Here is a 16,545-nt window from a genome sequence, read left to right on the forward strand (position 1 = left end):
GCAAGTGGTAGAAGTGCCGCTCTGCTACACAGGAGGCTCGAATCCCGGGGGTTGGACTCGATGATCTCTAAGGTCCCTTCCAACCTGCATGAGATTATGATGATGATACTATGATGTCTTAAAATGTTTAACCTTCTACCTGAAGAAATGTCACCATCAAAAAAATTATTTTCAGGGCAGAAAACAGTAAAAAAATTCCACAAAGAACATTTTCAGACGATAATTCTAACTAAAACACAAAAAAAAACAACAACCTTTTTATTTTCGTAGTTGACTGGAAAAGATGAAAAATAAATGTTCCAGGATAACGTGAAATAGAAATTCTTGGTTTTGGGTTTTTTTTCTTTCTTGTGTCTTTTTCTTTTTAAACAGTGAACTGAGAAAAAGCCACATGACATCACCCCAGGCACAGCTGGAATACGTGGAAAATGCCAGCCTAGACACTGAACACCAGAATGAGTTTACCTTTCAAGTAAGTACACAGGTACTAAGTACACCTGAGGTTAATTTCCCGGTATTTTCATACCACTCTAAATGAAACTATTTCAACCAATGCATCCAATGTTCTTCATGTATCAAGAAAGGGTGGCATTCTGGTAAAAGTAAAATTAACTCACAGAAGAAAAAAATAAATTGCTAGAAATATTACTAATAAAAGGTATATTAGTTACCATCTTTTGAACAGCTCGGCTTCAGGCCAAATATACATCCTAGGATTGTCGTTAACACGCAGACACAGAGTATCTGTGGGACAGAAAGGAAAAGAGAGCAATTGTGAGTGACCACAGAATGGTTTAGAAAGCCTTCATTTTCTCTAATAACACTACACAATTGTACTGAGCTTGATCAACATGCACATTAGGAGGCAGATTTCACCACTTACACAAGCAGTTTTCATTCACAGAAGCAGTTACACCGATTGCAACTAATTACCCGTGCATGAAAGAAAATTCTCTAGGCTGGGTTCTCTAAACTTTCTTATTAAGTTAGGTCAAGTAAATACTGTGATTTATTTCCCTCTTGTGAATGAAAAAAAAAAAAAAAAAAAAAAAAAAGATGCTTATGTTTAGACATGTATTCATTTTCTACAAAACTTTCTTTGTTCCACTTCTTCCTTCCTCCTGGACTGTTCTAAGAAAATGAAGTTATGCCATTGACCACAGACTACAAACAGAAGCTTTGGCCTTTAGCAATACCTATAATTTTCCTAGGCAGGAAAACCTTTTCCCACTTCCTAGTATGTAGTTCAGTGTTGGTCTATACAATGGTAAGCAGCTGTGGGATGTCACATTAGACCAACCACAGTGTCTTACACTGACCAGAAAGTGTCGCCATGTTTACTTTGGATTCTCAATGCTTTAAGGCTATTAAACAGGCACCATATTGCTCACAGCCAGCACTTCAAGCAAGATCTAATGCCTACTTAAATAAAGGGATAGATTCCTTCTAACCTCACTATCCTCACTGGATACAGTCCATAAACTCTTTAGGAACAGTGCATATATTATCACTACATCCACAGTAATTAAAGGCAGTCTGGGAAAGCCAGAAATGCACTCATGACTGCCATTTTATTCAAGCATAAGCTGTAATATTGAAGTTAGCTAAAAGTCCTGAAAGAGAAAGCACTTTCAGAAAAATAATGCTTTCCCATTCAGAAGTATTGAGGAAGACAGTAGAGAATGTACATGTCAGCCTTCTGGTCATAATTCTCTGAGAAAGAGGACGTGGAAACAATAGTTAAATATTTTCAAACACTCTCCAATAAAAGTTATGTACTGCTTACATTAAGCATTTCTCTTTTTACCTCCTTCCCCATCAGCAACAGCTGCTGAATCAGTTATTTGAGTACAGTACCAGGACCTTGGAAATCTTCCATCTGAAATATCACCTAGATAAGTACACACACAGGGAGGTAGGTGTCATGTCAGATGCTAGACTTCAAGGCTTATTAAAATCAACGGGGAGAGCAGAACTTATTACTGTTCTTTTTATTTATACATTATTATTGGAAAACAAAAACTTGAATTCTTGAACTCAGTTATAAAAAATGAACTTGAGTCTGCTTTATTTCAGGGTGATGATGGATTTATTGCTTTATGCCACACTACTAAGCTTAACGAGTAGAATGCCTGTTGATGTGTAACCACAAGCAGGCATCAAATAAAAAAACCTCTATTCTGAGTGTAATCCTATTCCTATTCCTGAGATTTTGGCAACGAGTGTTACAAAGCCCTATTTTTGCACTGTGTTCCAAAATTTCTGTTTCACTTCCATGAACATAATTAATTTCAACAAGCAGAAGCATGAAAAGGATTATGTTCACTGGGACATACTAGTATCTTTTGGGTAGGAAAACGATAATGTTTCTGATGAAGTAGTATATGTTGTATATGTTGTGTTTCCAGCGAGCAATAATATGGAAACCCCCAAACATCATAAAACACAACACACTACCAGCAGTCTGTCTAGTACAGATCAACTCTGCTCTTAGATTTCTTCTATAAACAACAGAAACAATCTCCAGTTCCTTACCTGGCATAATATGTCCACCTGTAACTAAAGAAAAGCTGGGAACTGTACTGTATTGTAACAATGGATATTCAAGTATTTCTTTTCCTAATGCTAGCCCTACTATCCGAAATAGCTTTAGAATACTGCAGTAAAGTATATTTAAGACTTTTTTTTTTCTCCTTCAAAGCTTAATAAAGAAACTTCTCAAGGACAGCAGCTTAGACTGTCCTGGGACAGTCAACTCTAACCAAGTACTGTAAACTACATAATTACTTTGAATAAGACTTTTACCTTGGGTCCTTAGTCTTTAGACATTTGGATGTTACCCACACAAACGCCACAAGCATTCTAATGGGACAATGTGGAACAACTAAACCTGGCCAATCAGCAGTAGCAGTCTTGCCTAAGCCCAGCAACAGTTATTACAGCAACTGTTAACATGTTGTCTGTCAGTGAAAATGCTCTGAGATCATCAGCTCTGCAAATGACCAGAAATGACTGACTTCTAAGAAGACTGCCTAGGTACAAAAGGTTATCTCACTAACACAGCCCCAAGGTGCACTAATTTACTTCACTTCTTGCTATTTGGGACTTCACTCCCGCAGGCAGTTTATGAATATTACCTGAACTATTTTGCATACAGCTAGATCAGGTTTGGGATGCTGCAATCTGCTGTGTAAAGATTTTGTTTATTGTTGTTATGTACAGACAAGCAGCTGCATATATAGTTTAAGTTTTACGAACAAGAGCCTTGTTTCAAACTTGCAGAAAGAATATGGGAATCCAACACACAATAGGAAGGTGAATAAAATTAAGAGAACCAGACCTCATTACTAACAAAAGCAGCACATAAACTGTTTGTGATTTTTAATTTAAGAGATTGCTAGAACAAAACGTAAGGTTTCTCAACCAACTCAGTAACAACTGCAAAGAAGAAAATGTCCTGTTTTGTTTTAAAAATATTTTCTGAGAAAGTTTGTTTTGGAATCCAAAACATTGCCATCCAGGGATGAATCTCCGTCTATCACTGCTTCCTTTACGTGGGAGGAAGCAATAAAAGCTTTGCTTTGTAAACATTATAGTGGTTGGGAATAGGTGGTTGAGCGTCTGGAAAAATGCAATCCAGAAAACATTCCAAAAGCCTTTTATTTTGAGCTGGGAAGATGGCAAGATGATAACATGGTTAGAGAGCAGGCTTATTTTCACCACTCATCTCTGTAGGGATGAAGTCAAAGAGAAATGCAGTAGCGGTTTCAGTGAGCTGGTGGAAAGGCTCAAGTGCAGTCTGTAGATACCAAATGTCAAAGTGACTGATCAGCAAACTACAGGGCAGGTCCCAGTGATACACAGTGATGCACAGGGAAACCTTTCACCATTCCTTTGTAAAGGAAAAACAAAATATTCTTCTGCCATAGTTCATTTCTCTTCACCTTTTACTGTTTGTCCATCTCCTCTACTCTCCCCTCTATTCATCCATTCTGTATTTCCTATGGCAAAAAACACTGTCATTTCCTTTAAGGCATGATCCATAATCATTCTGGATTAAGTTTCTTCCTGTGCTGACTCTCCTCATTCTTTGTGTACCATGTACTCAGCTGCTTTCTATCTTTCTTTTCATCCCTAGTGTTCTACATCACTCCAAGGTTTAAGGCATACTAGTTAACTAACCACCGTGCAATTAACAAAGAAGCCATGCACAACAGTGGATTTTCATTCTAACATCCATGATTGACTCTTGCAGTTGCTGTGTCACGTCTGCCCATGAAGTGAGAATGTCTAGACTGGGTTTGTAATGCCAGTATTACAAAAACATGTGGAATTTTCCAAAACCACTGGGATCTGTCAAGGGCTATGTTTTCACCATTTTTATGTGCTTAAAATAATTACTAAAGACACAGACTTTAACACTGAAAGACCTAAGAGAAAGAATTTCATCTGCAATGAAGATAGTAATAAACACTCAATTTCAAGTCAGAGCATAAGTCATCTTCTGCCTTTATAAAGGGCATGTTAAAAGTACAGAAAACATACTGTACATAATCAAAAAAAAAAAACAACAGAAAAAACAGAAAAAACTTCTCTACACATGCCAAAGGCAGCAGAACATTTACTCATGTTCATAAAACCTATTTTTAAGTAGGGATAACCCTCACCAACTCAGCTCTATTCACAAACAGGAGGATATTTAATAAATGTTACTGAGCTGAAGTGAAATGGATACTTCGTTCACACCAACATAGCTACTAGGCTAAGTAAATCAGCAAAAAAAAAAAAAAAAAAAAAAAAGCAGTACCGAAACAAATGTGTTACACACATCGTATTTCCTTCATTCACCCCCAGTTTTCCAAATTAAATTTTGTTATGATTGCCAAAGACTCGATTTTGTTGACCCACATTCCTTGTCTGGAGTCCGCAATGGGAAAGGGAATTGCTGAGACTCTCAGATCTTGGTTGTCCTGAAACACTGAAGGTGACTGTATTAGCCTGAAGTCAACAGAGGCAAAAGACAGAGATCACTGTTTTTCTTCTCAAAGAAGGCTGCAACAACTCATGTTGTTTCTACAAAATGCTCTCAGACTTATTGTACGCTATTGCAGCCACAGCCTAAGGTCATTCAAGGGGCAAGAATGTTTTAGAGGTAGCTTGGACATGGTTTAGTGGGAGCTATTGGTAATAAGTGAACAGTTGGACTGGATGATCTTTTAGGTCTTTTCCAACCTTGGTGATTCTATGAGCCATGTCAAGGTACTACAAAAAGTCTTCAAGGATCTTACCAAAGAGCTGTAACTTCACACACTGGGGGAATTATTAGCAAAAGCCATTATTATACTACAACTCTCCAAATACCTTACAGAACTATTTAAGCGTCTAGTTTTAACAAGAAAGAAACAAAAAGATAAAATAGAGTCAGCAGCTGCCAACAAACTAATAAAAGCAAAAGTAGAGAAGAAAATATGGTCTTCTGCTGGCCACACTCTTCCTCTTCCAAAAATCTCTTTTCAAGAATAAATCTAAAGTTGCTATTATTTATAGTAGTTTCCTAAAATTAGTAACAAGAGTGTACAGGTGGGGTTGCTTTTATTGAGTGCTGATAATACTATTGAATAGACTGAGTAAGCCACTTCCATTTTTTCCTCTTCAGATGTTGCTACTGCCACCATTCAGCAACTTGAGGCTGAACAGGCTGAACAAGAAGACTCAGTAACCTTACAGAGTCAGTGAAGAAATTCTGTAAAATGGAGCTTAGGGAGTGTAAATTAAAAAAAAAAAAAAAAAAAAAAAAAGTGATCCACAAAGAGGTACAAGAATAAGACAAAAAGAGCATCAGAGTGACTCATTATGACACTCCACTAAGCTCAATGGTAACCAATTACAGACACAGCTTTAGTCCTGGCTCCCTTGGCTATTTTCCAAAGCGAAGGGCTGATTGAGAGGCTATTATTTGCCTCTGTATTCTTTGAAAATAGCTCCTCAAAATACAAAAGGCAAACTATCAAAAGATCCTCACTTTACAACGTGGAAACTTTGTATTTCAGCCAGAAGAGCACTTCAGTACTGTTTCATTTGATCCTATCAGAGAGAAAGAGCACAACGGAAGACCAAGATTTTTACTTAGGTCAACTGGCCTCCATGCCTTTAGAGAGCTGAGCTGGGAAAAGGTGCATCTGAATTTTTTCAATACTGTAAATATGGCATTTTTTCTCATTAATTCTCTCTTGTCCCCAGCTACTTTACTCAACGCTGAATAGCTAAACAATAGCCAAAAGCCCTTCTTTATTCCGCTCAAAGGAATGTGCTCTCCATCACACTGGGTTTACAGCAATATCCACCACTGTCATATAAACACTTTTATTGCATTGACCTGTGCAACATCTGTGCAGGAAAGGAAAGTTTATTTAGGGTGTTTGTTGTTGTTGTTTTTCAGTACAAGAAGTGTATTTTTACTTTGTTTCAATTTCTTTCCACTGTTATTTTCAAAATTCCAAGACATTATAAAATAACTTCTCTGAAAATGACGTGTTTGATGACGATGATGTGAGACATTGACAGATCCTGTTAGAGCATCCTTTAAAATAAGTATTTATTCAGTTCCTATTGTGTGTACATAGTGATTATTTCCTAACACTGACTCTGGAGCAAGAAACTTTTCAAACTTTCAAAGCTTTACCTTGTTCCACTCCTCCTTTCTGCTGAGATCAACAATTCAATTGTAAGTCAGATCAGAACAATTCAGTCATTGTACATTTCTACTGATATTAGTGAATGAATGCCAAGGAAAAGTTTTTAAGAGTAGAGGCTTGGTGGAAGCCTTGCATAATTTCCTATCTTTGACCTCACATGAAACTAAAGTCGGCTTGTCCGTGGCAGGTAGGCAATCCGTGCAAAATTAATGAAAGGAAATAAGACAGCCGTAGACGGAGGTCTGAATGTTCAAGCAGAACCTCTGAGCACACATGACACTAATAACAGCCCCACTCCTTTGTGCAGTCTGACCAGACTAAATGGCTGATCCAGGCACACCAGTCTAATCTATCGTCAGATAGTCTAAACTTAAATTCCTAGGCACAGCGTGGATATTTTCAACCATGCAGTCAGCCAGCAACATTAACAGAAACACGCAAGTCCCACAGCTGGATACATTTGATTTGATTCCAAGCTCTGCCCTGCAACTGTAGCCAGGGAAACCAGAAGCACTCACATACTGCACTCAGGAGTTCAACTGAAAACCTCTACCATGGTTTTAATCCTTCAGCTCAGCTACATAAGGGAGGAGATCGTTTTGCATCCTGTCCTAAATGGCACCTTCTTTTGTCTGGTAGCTGTGCCTAACCTGCCAAACTCAAAATGAGCTCAAATACACTTAGAATAGATACAAATCACACCTGACTACAGCCTATCCTATGAAGTGACCACTCAAGTCATGAGAGAGCTCTGAAGCAGTGTAGATATATTCCTGACTCAGAAGGGACCCACAAGGATCATCAAAGCCAGCTCCACGCAGCACAATCCAACATTCAAATGGCACATCTGAGAGCACTGTCCAAATATCCCTTGAACTCTGGCAGCTTGGGGGCTGTGACCTCTGCCCTGGGGAGCCTGTGTGCCAGTACCAAAGGACCCTCTGGTGAAGAATCTTGTCCCAGTCTCCAACCTGACCTTCCCCTGACCAAAGTCCATTCCATTCACTTGTGTCCTGTTGCTGTCATGAGAAAGCAGGGATCAGCACCTGCCCCTGAAGCTGAAGTAGGCTGCCATGAGGCTTCTCCTCACCCTCCTCTGCTCTGGGCTGCACAAACCAAGGGACCTCAGCTGTTCCTCATACATCTTACCCTCTAGGTTCTCCATCACCTTCATAGCCCTCCTTTGGATGCTCTGTAATAATAATTAATTCATCCTTCTTATATCGTAGCACCCAAACCTTCACCAAGTGCTTGAAGTGAGGCCACACTGTACAGAGCAGAGCAGGACAATTCTTCCCCTTGCATGGTAGGGGTGCTGAGCCTGATCCACCCCAGTGAATGGCTGGCCCTTTGGCTGCCAGAGCACACTGCTGACTCAAACTCAACTTGTCATCAACCAGAAACCTCAGATCACTTTCTGTGATACTGCTCTCCAGCCTCTCATTCCCTAGTCTGTACATTTATCCAGAGCTATCCTGTCCCGTATGCAGAATCCAGCACTTGCTCATGTTAAAACTCATGCAGTTGCGCTGCCCTCCAGTTTCTCAAGATCTCTCTAACTTTGAGAGATTCAACAGCACCTCTCAATTTACTGCTTCCACAAACTTAACTTAGTATACCTTCAAGTCCTGTATCATTGATAAAAGCATTAAAGGGAGACGGCCCTTGTTTTGCCAATGTTTTGAAATTGCCTGTTCCCAGTGCTCTTAAGAGGTCACTTAAAGTGACCGGTACTGATGGACACTAATGCCTTCAAAAGCAGGCTCCCAGAGAACCCTGCTAGCTAGTTTCCTGAGCAGCTCTACCAGAGTTAAGAGTCTCTCCTGATTACCACAGTGGCAGCTGTTGACAAGAAAAAGACTTACATCAAGCTAAGCATCCCAATTACAATGGGGTTTATGATTCAGATCTTACACATTAAACTTCATGTAGAAAATCAACAGACAACTAGAACCAGATTTATATAACCATAAGGCTGAAACAAAGGGACCTCAAATTGGTTTTTAGTCCAATCACCAAAGCGGGATCAAAACTGAACTGAGGCCATGTTGCTGAAGGCTGCATGCAGTTGAGTTTCAAAAGCCTTCAAGAGAGACTGCTCAACTTTCTTGGGCAACATGTTCAAATACTTAGTTGTCATCCTACAGTACACTGCTTTTTGTGTATACACCAACCCCCTCCCCACCCTCCCCCCCCTCCCACCCCCTCTTTCCCTTATACTCAATATAAAATATAAGAACATCTACTACTTCAAATGAAATTGTTGCATATCCATACAGGTACAAGGTTTATCTTCTTGAAAACACCCTTACAGGCAGGGGAAGGCTGCTATCATGGGCAGAATCTGAGCCTCGTCCAAGCCTATCTAGGCTGAAACAGTCCAGCTCCCTTGGCTTCTCCACACTTGTGAGGAACTTCTGTCCTTGACCTTGATCTGTTATGACTAAGAGATCTTCTAATGCAAATGTCATTTGTAAATGACTTTTCCAGTTCTGACAAAGAAAAAGTCTGAAACTGTCAACGTGAAAAATCATTTATTTTGTAACATCTCCCTCCCCCCACCAACCCTTCAGTTTTTAAACACATGGAAAATTTTAGTGAAATGAGTGAACCAGACAAAACCCAGTGAGATTTGCTGGCCAACCTGAATTGAAAACCTCAAACCTAAGGAAGAAGTATGTTGCTGTTGAGGCAGCAAGCTGGTCAATCATACAAAGGCAGTAGATGAGCCTGGAGAGAACATTAACAGCACATTTGGCTTTGAGGAGCAAAGGTAAAAAAAAAAAAAACACAAAAGACAATAAATGGAAAGATGTGCTAAGAGATTACGTAAACAAAAAGATCACCATCTCCTATGATGGCTCAGTGCTGGATGTTTGCACTTAGTTGCTCTTCAGGAAGAAAGAAGGGTTAATAAATCCCTGCAGGTCTGTCCCACCATCCAGGAAATCCCACCCGTGCGTAGCACCAGAAGAGTGACACGTAATATGAGCATCTACAGCTGAGCTAAAATTATACCTGCCACAACAAGAGCTGCTAAAAGCAGAGGTGATTCTATACCACTTCCTCATCTACCCACATCCTCCCTCACCCAGTGATCGCTCAGTTCACAATAGTTGAGTACTGCCATGAAACATGGAGGAGCTCCTGAAACCACCCACAAGTCAGTTCTACGTGTCAGCCTTCTGCATATGGTGACTTCACAGCTTCTCTCTGATGGGATAAAATCACCTCATCAGCAGAATCTGGCAATGCAGAAGTTGCATTCAAGTTGTACAGACATCTATGAGTGGCAAACACATGCACAGAAATAGGGGAACGTAAGCAAGACTATGCTTTCCAGAAATTATTTTCTTTTCTTCAAAAAAGCAGACAACAAACAAAAATGAAAAACAAACAAAAATCAAACACCACCACACACAGAAACTTACCTGTAATCACATTTTCCCATCTACCCAAATAAAGGTAGAAATGGAGTATGCAACTAGGATAAAGGCAGGCATAAGAAGCTTCCCTATGTTTACTTTGGGCAATATCACTTTTATTGTTTCCCACTGCACAACCAGGAACACTGAGCAGGTAAGTCAATTCCCTTTTTGCCCCTAACACTGGAATGACACCATTGACACACTGCTAAATGCACTGGCTGGTGATTGAGAAAGAATTTATATTTCCAACTTATTTTCTACCATTCTCACATCCTAACATGATGTTTAGGCCAAGTATACCCTTGTTTTACTCAGACCAATATCATCTAGTATCTGTAAAGTTTTTCAAACTCTGCCTAAATACTCTAAATTATTGCTGTCTGCAGTAACTAGAAACAGTGCTGCATGGTTGCTTACAGCTTTCCACTTGTTTCTGTATAGATGGCATATATTTAATCTGAAAACTTTAGTCAGCAGAGGATGAATGCTTTGCCAGTTCTTGGAGAACAACTGTGGTCTGAAAAATAAGGATGTGATTCAGAAGTACATGAGTGCATGCAAAAGTTTAAGCTTATGCTTAACTCCAGTCATGAAGTGATAATTTCTATTTGAATAGCACATGATTTTCACTATCACAACCCGTTTTCACAGCTGAAAAAAAAAGACAGGCTGTTTTCACCATCTGCTGCAATGCCTTATTTTGGGACATCCTGTCCTTCCCAGAAGAGAACAAAGTTATGAAATAAGCTGCAGCCCATTACTCTTAAGAGTGCTTTTCAGCAGCATAGTTGCCAGGGAGAAAAAAAATCCTCTACACATGATCACAGAACTTATGGAAATTGGGTCTTTTTCTTAGTGTTCTAGCAAGCCTGCTAATGTAACATACAACCTCTTATGTTAGCAAATATGCCCAGGGTGCAGCTTCTAGAATGTGGCAGCCACTTCATTTGAAACAGTAACCAAGTGATAGGTAAACCTGGAAAGGCGACTCTGAAAGTGTACCACTTATGGATACACCACACAATAAAAGCTGCCGTAGTTCCAGAGAAGCTTCCTTCCAAGAAGGCCATAGTTTAACCTTGATAATGACTTCAGCTTCGTAACGATCACTCCGGGCAGTCTGGACAGTCTTATTTTCACATCTCTACAGGAAGGATAATTATAATACAGTTGCGTGGCTAAAAGTGGAAGCTGACCTACCTGCTAAGAATGGCTTTGGACACAGGTCCTCCAACCCAGGCCTGAAAGCAGCTCCGAAAAGCAGCCCCAAGGCACACTCGGAGGCAATCTTTCAAAGCACAGTATTTCAAATACAGCACAAAGCTACTTTTTAATCCTTCTTCTGTCTTCACTAAATCTTCTACAAATTTCCAATCATATTTCCCCATTTTAATCTGTTTGCTTTCACATCAACTAGTTAAAACAGCACAAAGAACACTGGAAAATCATTAATACTAGAGAAGATTCAAGACAATTCAAGAGACGTAAAAGAAGCCACAAGCCGAGGGCTGCCCCGGATCCTCCAGGTAGGCTGCTGCCCGCAATTACTAAGCACACCACCGCAAGCGCCGCACTGCCGCCCGCCGCAGAAGGACGAGACAGCCCCGCAGCGCTGCTGGTGCTGCAGGCAGAGCCCAGCCGAGGGCTTCCCAGGAGGGCCCTGGGAAGACGAACCTCTCCCGACCTCCATGGGGGATTGCCTGGGGCCGTCCGCACGCCCGCGTAGCACCGCAGAGCTACCCGCCGGGCCCTTACCAGAGAGAGCACTTTGTAGGTGTTGGGATCCTTGCTTTTGCCGCCCGGAGCTTTCTCCGGCTCCTCGGCCACCTCCAGGGCCGGCAGCATAGGCACGGCCGCAGCCTGCAGCTCGCCGTCGGCCGCCCCTTTCCCTCCGAGGCCCTCCTGGCGGCCGTTGCCCGCCGCCTTCTCCCCGTTGCCCTGCATGCTGCCCGCCGCTCTGCCCTCCGCGTTCCCGGACGCCGTTATTAATAGCCCGACCGGCCCGGCTTGGACAGCCCCGCCCCTCCCGGAGCGCTGCCGCCGGCAGCCCCCACTCCCACGCTGGCGGGGCCGAGCTGGGCCGGGGCCGAGGCGGGGGCGCAGGCCGCAGGCACGGCCCCGTTGCCCGCCCTCGTCTTGCGGGGCCTGACCGCCTCTCTGCGGGCGCGGCGCATCCGCACCTGTACCAGTGAACCTGCCGCTTGGTGGGTGCGGGTGTGAGGTGCCGTCACCGCGAGCCCAAAACAGAAGCTGGCAGGGAGGTGTTTACATGGCAGAGTGGAGAACGTTACTCCTCACTAGAGGCAGCTTGGGGTTAGATGTGTCAGGGGCTCAGCAGGACGCAGCAGCACCTCTGTATGCACCATGTAGGTACCCTTCCACACACACTCTTCTGCATCTTGTGTTTAGAAGGCGTTCAGCTCATCCATGGTTTGACCTCTCCCTGCCTATTCTCACTAGCTCAGCCCTACTGTTTGATAAGGGAGAGGTGTGCTGTTAGCTTTTTCAAATGATCCTACTTGACAGCTTGCTCCAGGATTATGTCTGGCTGTTTATGATCAGTTCCACATGGACTATGAGCCTACCAGTTGCCTAAAAGGTCCAGGGAATGCTTTGTTGGTCATTTCTCTAAGCAAGGTGGAAGTCTTCAGTAACACCAATAGTTGGAAAATCTGCTTATTGATAAATTGCTGAAAATTAACAGCTTGGCATAGGAGGACCTGGATGTGCATGTGGTAGACACGGAGCTGAACATGAGCCAGCAATGTTCCCTTGCAATGAAGGCCAGTGGTATCCTGGGCTATGTCAAGGCAGTTGCCAGCAGATGGAGGAAGGTGGACCTTCTCCTCTACCCAGCACCTGTGAAATCACACCATTAGGTCCAGTGTTGAGATCCCACACACAAGAGATGTAGACATACTGTGGAAAGAGTTCTGAGAAGGGCCATGAAGATAAGGAAGAGACTGTAGCACCTCTCCTTTGAGGAGAGGCTGAAAGAGTTGGGAATGTCCAGCCTGCAGGCTGATTCAGGGATGATTTAACTAACATTTATAAATACCTGAAGAATGGGTGCAAAAGAGACAGACCACTGTTATGATTCTTTTCAGTTGTTTTCAGTGGACACTGGGAAACAAAATGAAACAGAGAAGTTCCCACTGAAAATCAGGCAGCACTGCTTTGCTGTGTTGGTGATTGAGCACTGACACAGGTTATCCTGAGAATCACAGAATCACAGAATTATAGGGGTTGGAAGGGACCTCTAGAGATCATTGCGTCCAACCCCCTGCCAAAGCAGGTTCCCTACACCACGTCGCACAGGAAGCTGTGGTATCTCCTCGATAGAGATCTTCCTAAGCTGCCTGGACATGATGATGGGCACAATACTCTGAGGGTTCTTGCACAGGCAAGGGTTTGAGCAGATGGACACTAAAGTCCTTTCTCACCTCAGTGAACCTATGAAAGAACTCGTTTTCCATTATTACTTATACTTCATGTGTAGTCACACATATTGAAATTAGATCATCTTTCATTCTAATATGATGATGGCTTTGAAATACAAGGAATTGAGAAGTCTATAGTAAATTTTCTTGTGATTTTGTGCCTTTAAGAGTAAGTCACACAGAAATCTTCCTTGCACTGTCTAAGTCATCAACTCAAAAGTTCCAGCAACACATGTTGTGCACTGGTGATTCAATGGAAATGATATATAATTAGATCACAAAACTGTGTCTTTTTTTCCATCTAAAGAAGGGTTTTACTGCAGCTGCAGCTAACTCTCAAGACATTCATTGAGTATCTATCCACTGACAGCTGTTTTTCTATGTACAAATGTTTGAGAAACACCCCCAGTTTTATCATTTCTATGTCAATAAAAACAGTTAAGGTACTTCAGGCTAAGCATGGAAAATAATTAACCTGTGTAGAAAATGATTAACCCACCAGTGAGAAGAATGCTCATCTCAGCTGACTGGCAGGGTGTCTAAGGTACACTATGCAAGAATGGAAAGGAAAACCAAACACAAGTTTTGACATCTATGAAATCACGTGAGAAGTCTTTTCTGATGCATACTAGGAGAACAGATGGAACATTTCAAATGCTAAGCCTTCAGGAATCTACAGTTACTCCACTGCTTCTGGAGGAGATTGTGAAATACTGGTCAATACAGTTTTAATAAATATTTGACAAAATGCGTAACTGTGCAATTAATTAATTTCAATTGTTACTAAAACTGCAAATCCAAATTCCAAAAGACTTGGCTGTGGCTTTTTCAGCAGAGACACAGAAATCTTCAGAGGGACACAAGATTTCCATCAGCCAGTACATGCACTGAGCAATTAACTTCCTCACCAAATGAAAGGGGAAAACCTCGTTAAAAACAGCCATAGAATCATAGAATCACCATGGTTGCAAAAGATCTCCAAGATCATCTAGTCCAACTGTCCACCTACCACCAATATTTTCACACTAAACCACGTCTGTTAATACAGCATCTAAACATTCCTTGAGCAGTTCCAGGGAGGATTATTCAACCACATCTCTGGACAACCCGTTCCAGTACCTCACCATTCTTTTAGAGAAAACACTTTTCCTAATACCCAACTTGAACCTCTCCTGGTTCAACTTGATACCATTGCCTCAAGTCCTACATTAGTTATGCTGGAGAAGAAGCTGACCTCCCTTCAGGTAGTTTTGTAGCTTTGTGTATACAAAGTACAAAGGACCTGGAGTTGGGTGGCAAGGTGTGTGTGGGGTACCTCATTACATAAGCAGACTACCCCTGGACTCCAGCCAGGGCACAGGGACCCTTCCTGCACTCTGTAGGCCACGGGTGTAGCCTGTGTGCTAAGCAGTACCCCGTTGTAAGGCTGCCTGTGATAATCAGTTCTGTGCTGGCTGAGCCTTGACACTTAAATTATAGCACAAAGCTCCTCCCAGTGGGTGGTTGCAACTGTGAGCCTCTTGTTGCTTTATCTAATCCTCAGAAACATTTCTGTAGCTGTAAAAAAGACCAGAAACTCCAGACAAAGGACGTGCTTGTTAAAGATCGTTACTGCTCAGTGTAATGCTGGACTCTGCCCCTTATGTGTTTCTCAGCTCCCACTATAAGGACTTCTCTGACATTCTTGTATGGGAGCTGTGCTGTAAACTGTTCTGAGAAGCAACAAGCAAATCGGTAACTTTCATAATTTCTGAGTTATCATTCTTGGGAGTTAGTATAGTATAGTGACCTGTAACACTGAAGAATTGTCCAATCCTGCCTGCTTATAGTTTGGGGTAGATTAATGCAAATTCAGTAACTGTTAATGCAATAGCTGTTATTGCTGGCTACAACTCAAGCAAACCATGGAAAGCCTTTATTGTAGCCATTGTACATGCTTTGCAGCAATCATGTATCTAAGCAACATAAAAATGTTGTTGATCTTAGAAAAAAATAGCAGCTAAAAACCTTTATGCTGTGAAATCCTGACAGTGACAGTGTGTTGGCAGTCTTTTATGGGAAGCACCATTTACTGCGTGAAAATATCCAGAAGATGTTTGAATACTTTAACACTACCCAGGCAAAAATTAATAGCAAGTCAGTTACACTGTTATTATCAGACTAATGTCTCCAGCAGAAATGGTTTTACTGGCTACCAACCATGTCTAGGAGGTCTGCATATGCAAACAAGTCACCAGGAAGAACACTTTTGTGCATACATGGGAAAAAATTGCAAGAAGTTCACAAACTGGAAGGAAAATTAATAACAATACTGTACTGGAGTAATTAGTCTAGCAGTTTCCTGAAGACATGCTGGGTTAATTCAGGGCTTCTAGTGAAAGCAGTGTTTATGAATCTGAGAGGAGCATAGAGCTTTGATTGCTTGGCAATGACTCTTAGCAGTATTGTATGTACAATAACAGCCACTGCAACTAGCTGGGAATTTAAAGAAAACTGAAAATTTTTTCACAACTTAAACGTTGTGTAAATAATAAGAAGATATACATAATTACAAGCAGAACTTCTGTTCCCTTTCATGTTATTCTGCTCATGATTTAGACAAGCTACAAACTTCTCTTTCAGTTTCTGCCTTAAAAACCAGTATCTTCTAAGATATCTAGCAAATCATTGATTCAGGAGGTCACATATAGATAGGTCACTGTGAAACCTCATGACATTTTCTCCTTTGAATATGTTAAATGCATTCTTAAGGCTCAGCTGCATGACTCAAAAACACATTGAGAAATCCCCTTGCAGAAGAGAAAGCATCAGGGGAACTTAATGTGGTACTTGAAGGGAACGTACAAGCAGGGGGTATTGGCTGTTTACATGGGCGGATAGTGAGGACAAGGGGGAATGGTTTTAGACTAAGACAGAGGAGATTTAGGTTAGACATTAGGAAGAAATTTTTCACACAGAGGGTGCATTGGAACAAGTTGCCCA

General features: G+C 41.5%; 1 protein-coding gene across 1 annotated transcript in view; it reads right to left on the reverse strand.

Moving 5' to 3' along the window:
* ENPP1 (ectonucleotide pyrophosphatase/phosphodiesterase 1) overlaps nt 1–12,171 on the reverse strand; it is a 47,861-nt gene extending 35,690 nt beyond the window's left edge. Inside the window, exons 1-2 of the mRNA XM_015858551.2 lie at nt 11,879–12,171; nt 672–744 (exon numbers count right to left, since the gene is read on the reverse strand). Of these exons, the coding sequence (XP_015714037.2) occupies nt 672–744; nt 11,879–12,067 (262 nt within the window). The 5' untranslated portion in view covers nt 12,068–12,171. The remainder of the gene's footprint in view (nt 1–671; nt 745–11,878) is intronic.
* Nucleotides 12,172–16,545: the final 4,374 nt, after the last annotated feature.

This window comes from Coturnix japonica, chromosome 3 (genome assembly GCF_001577835.2).
Source record: "Coturnix japonica isolate 7356 chromosome 3, Coturnix japonica 2.1, whole genome shotgun sequence".
Lineage (NCBI taxonomy): Eukaryota > Metazoa > Chordata > Aves > Galliformes > Phasianidae > Coturnix > Coturnix japonica.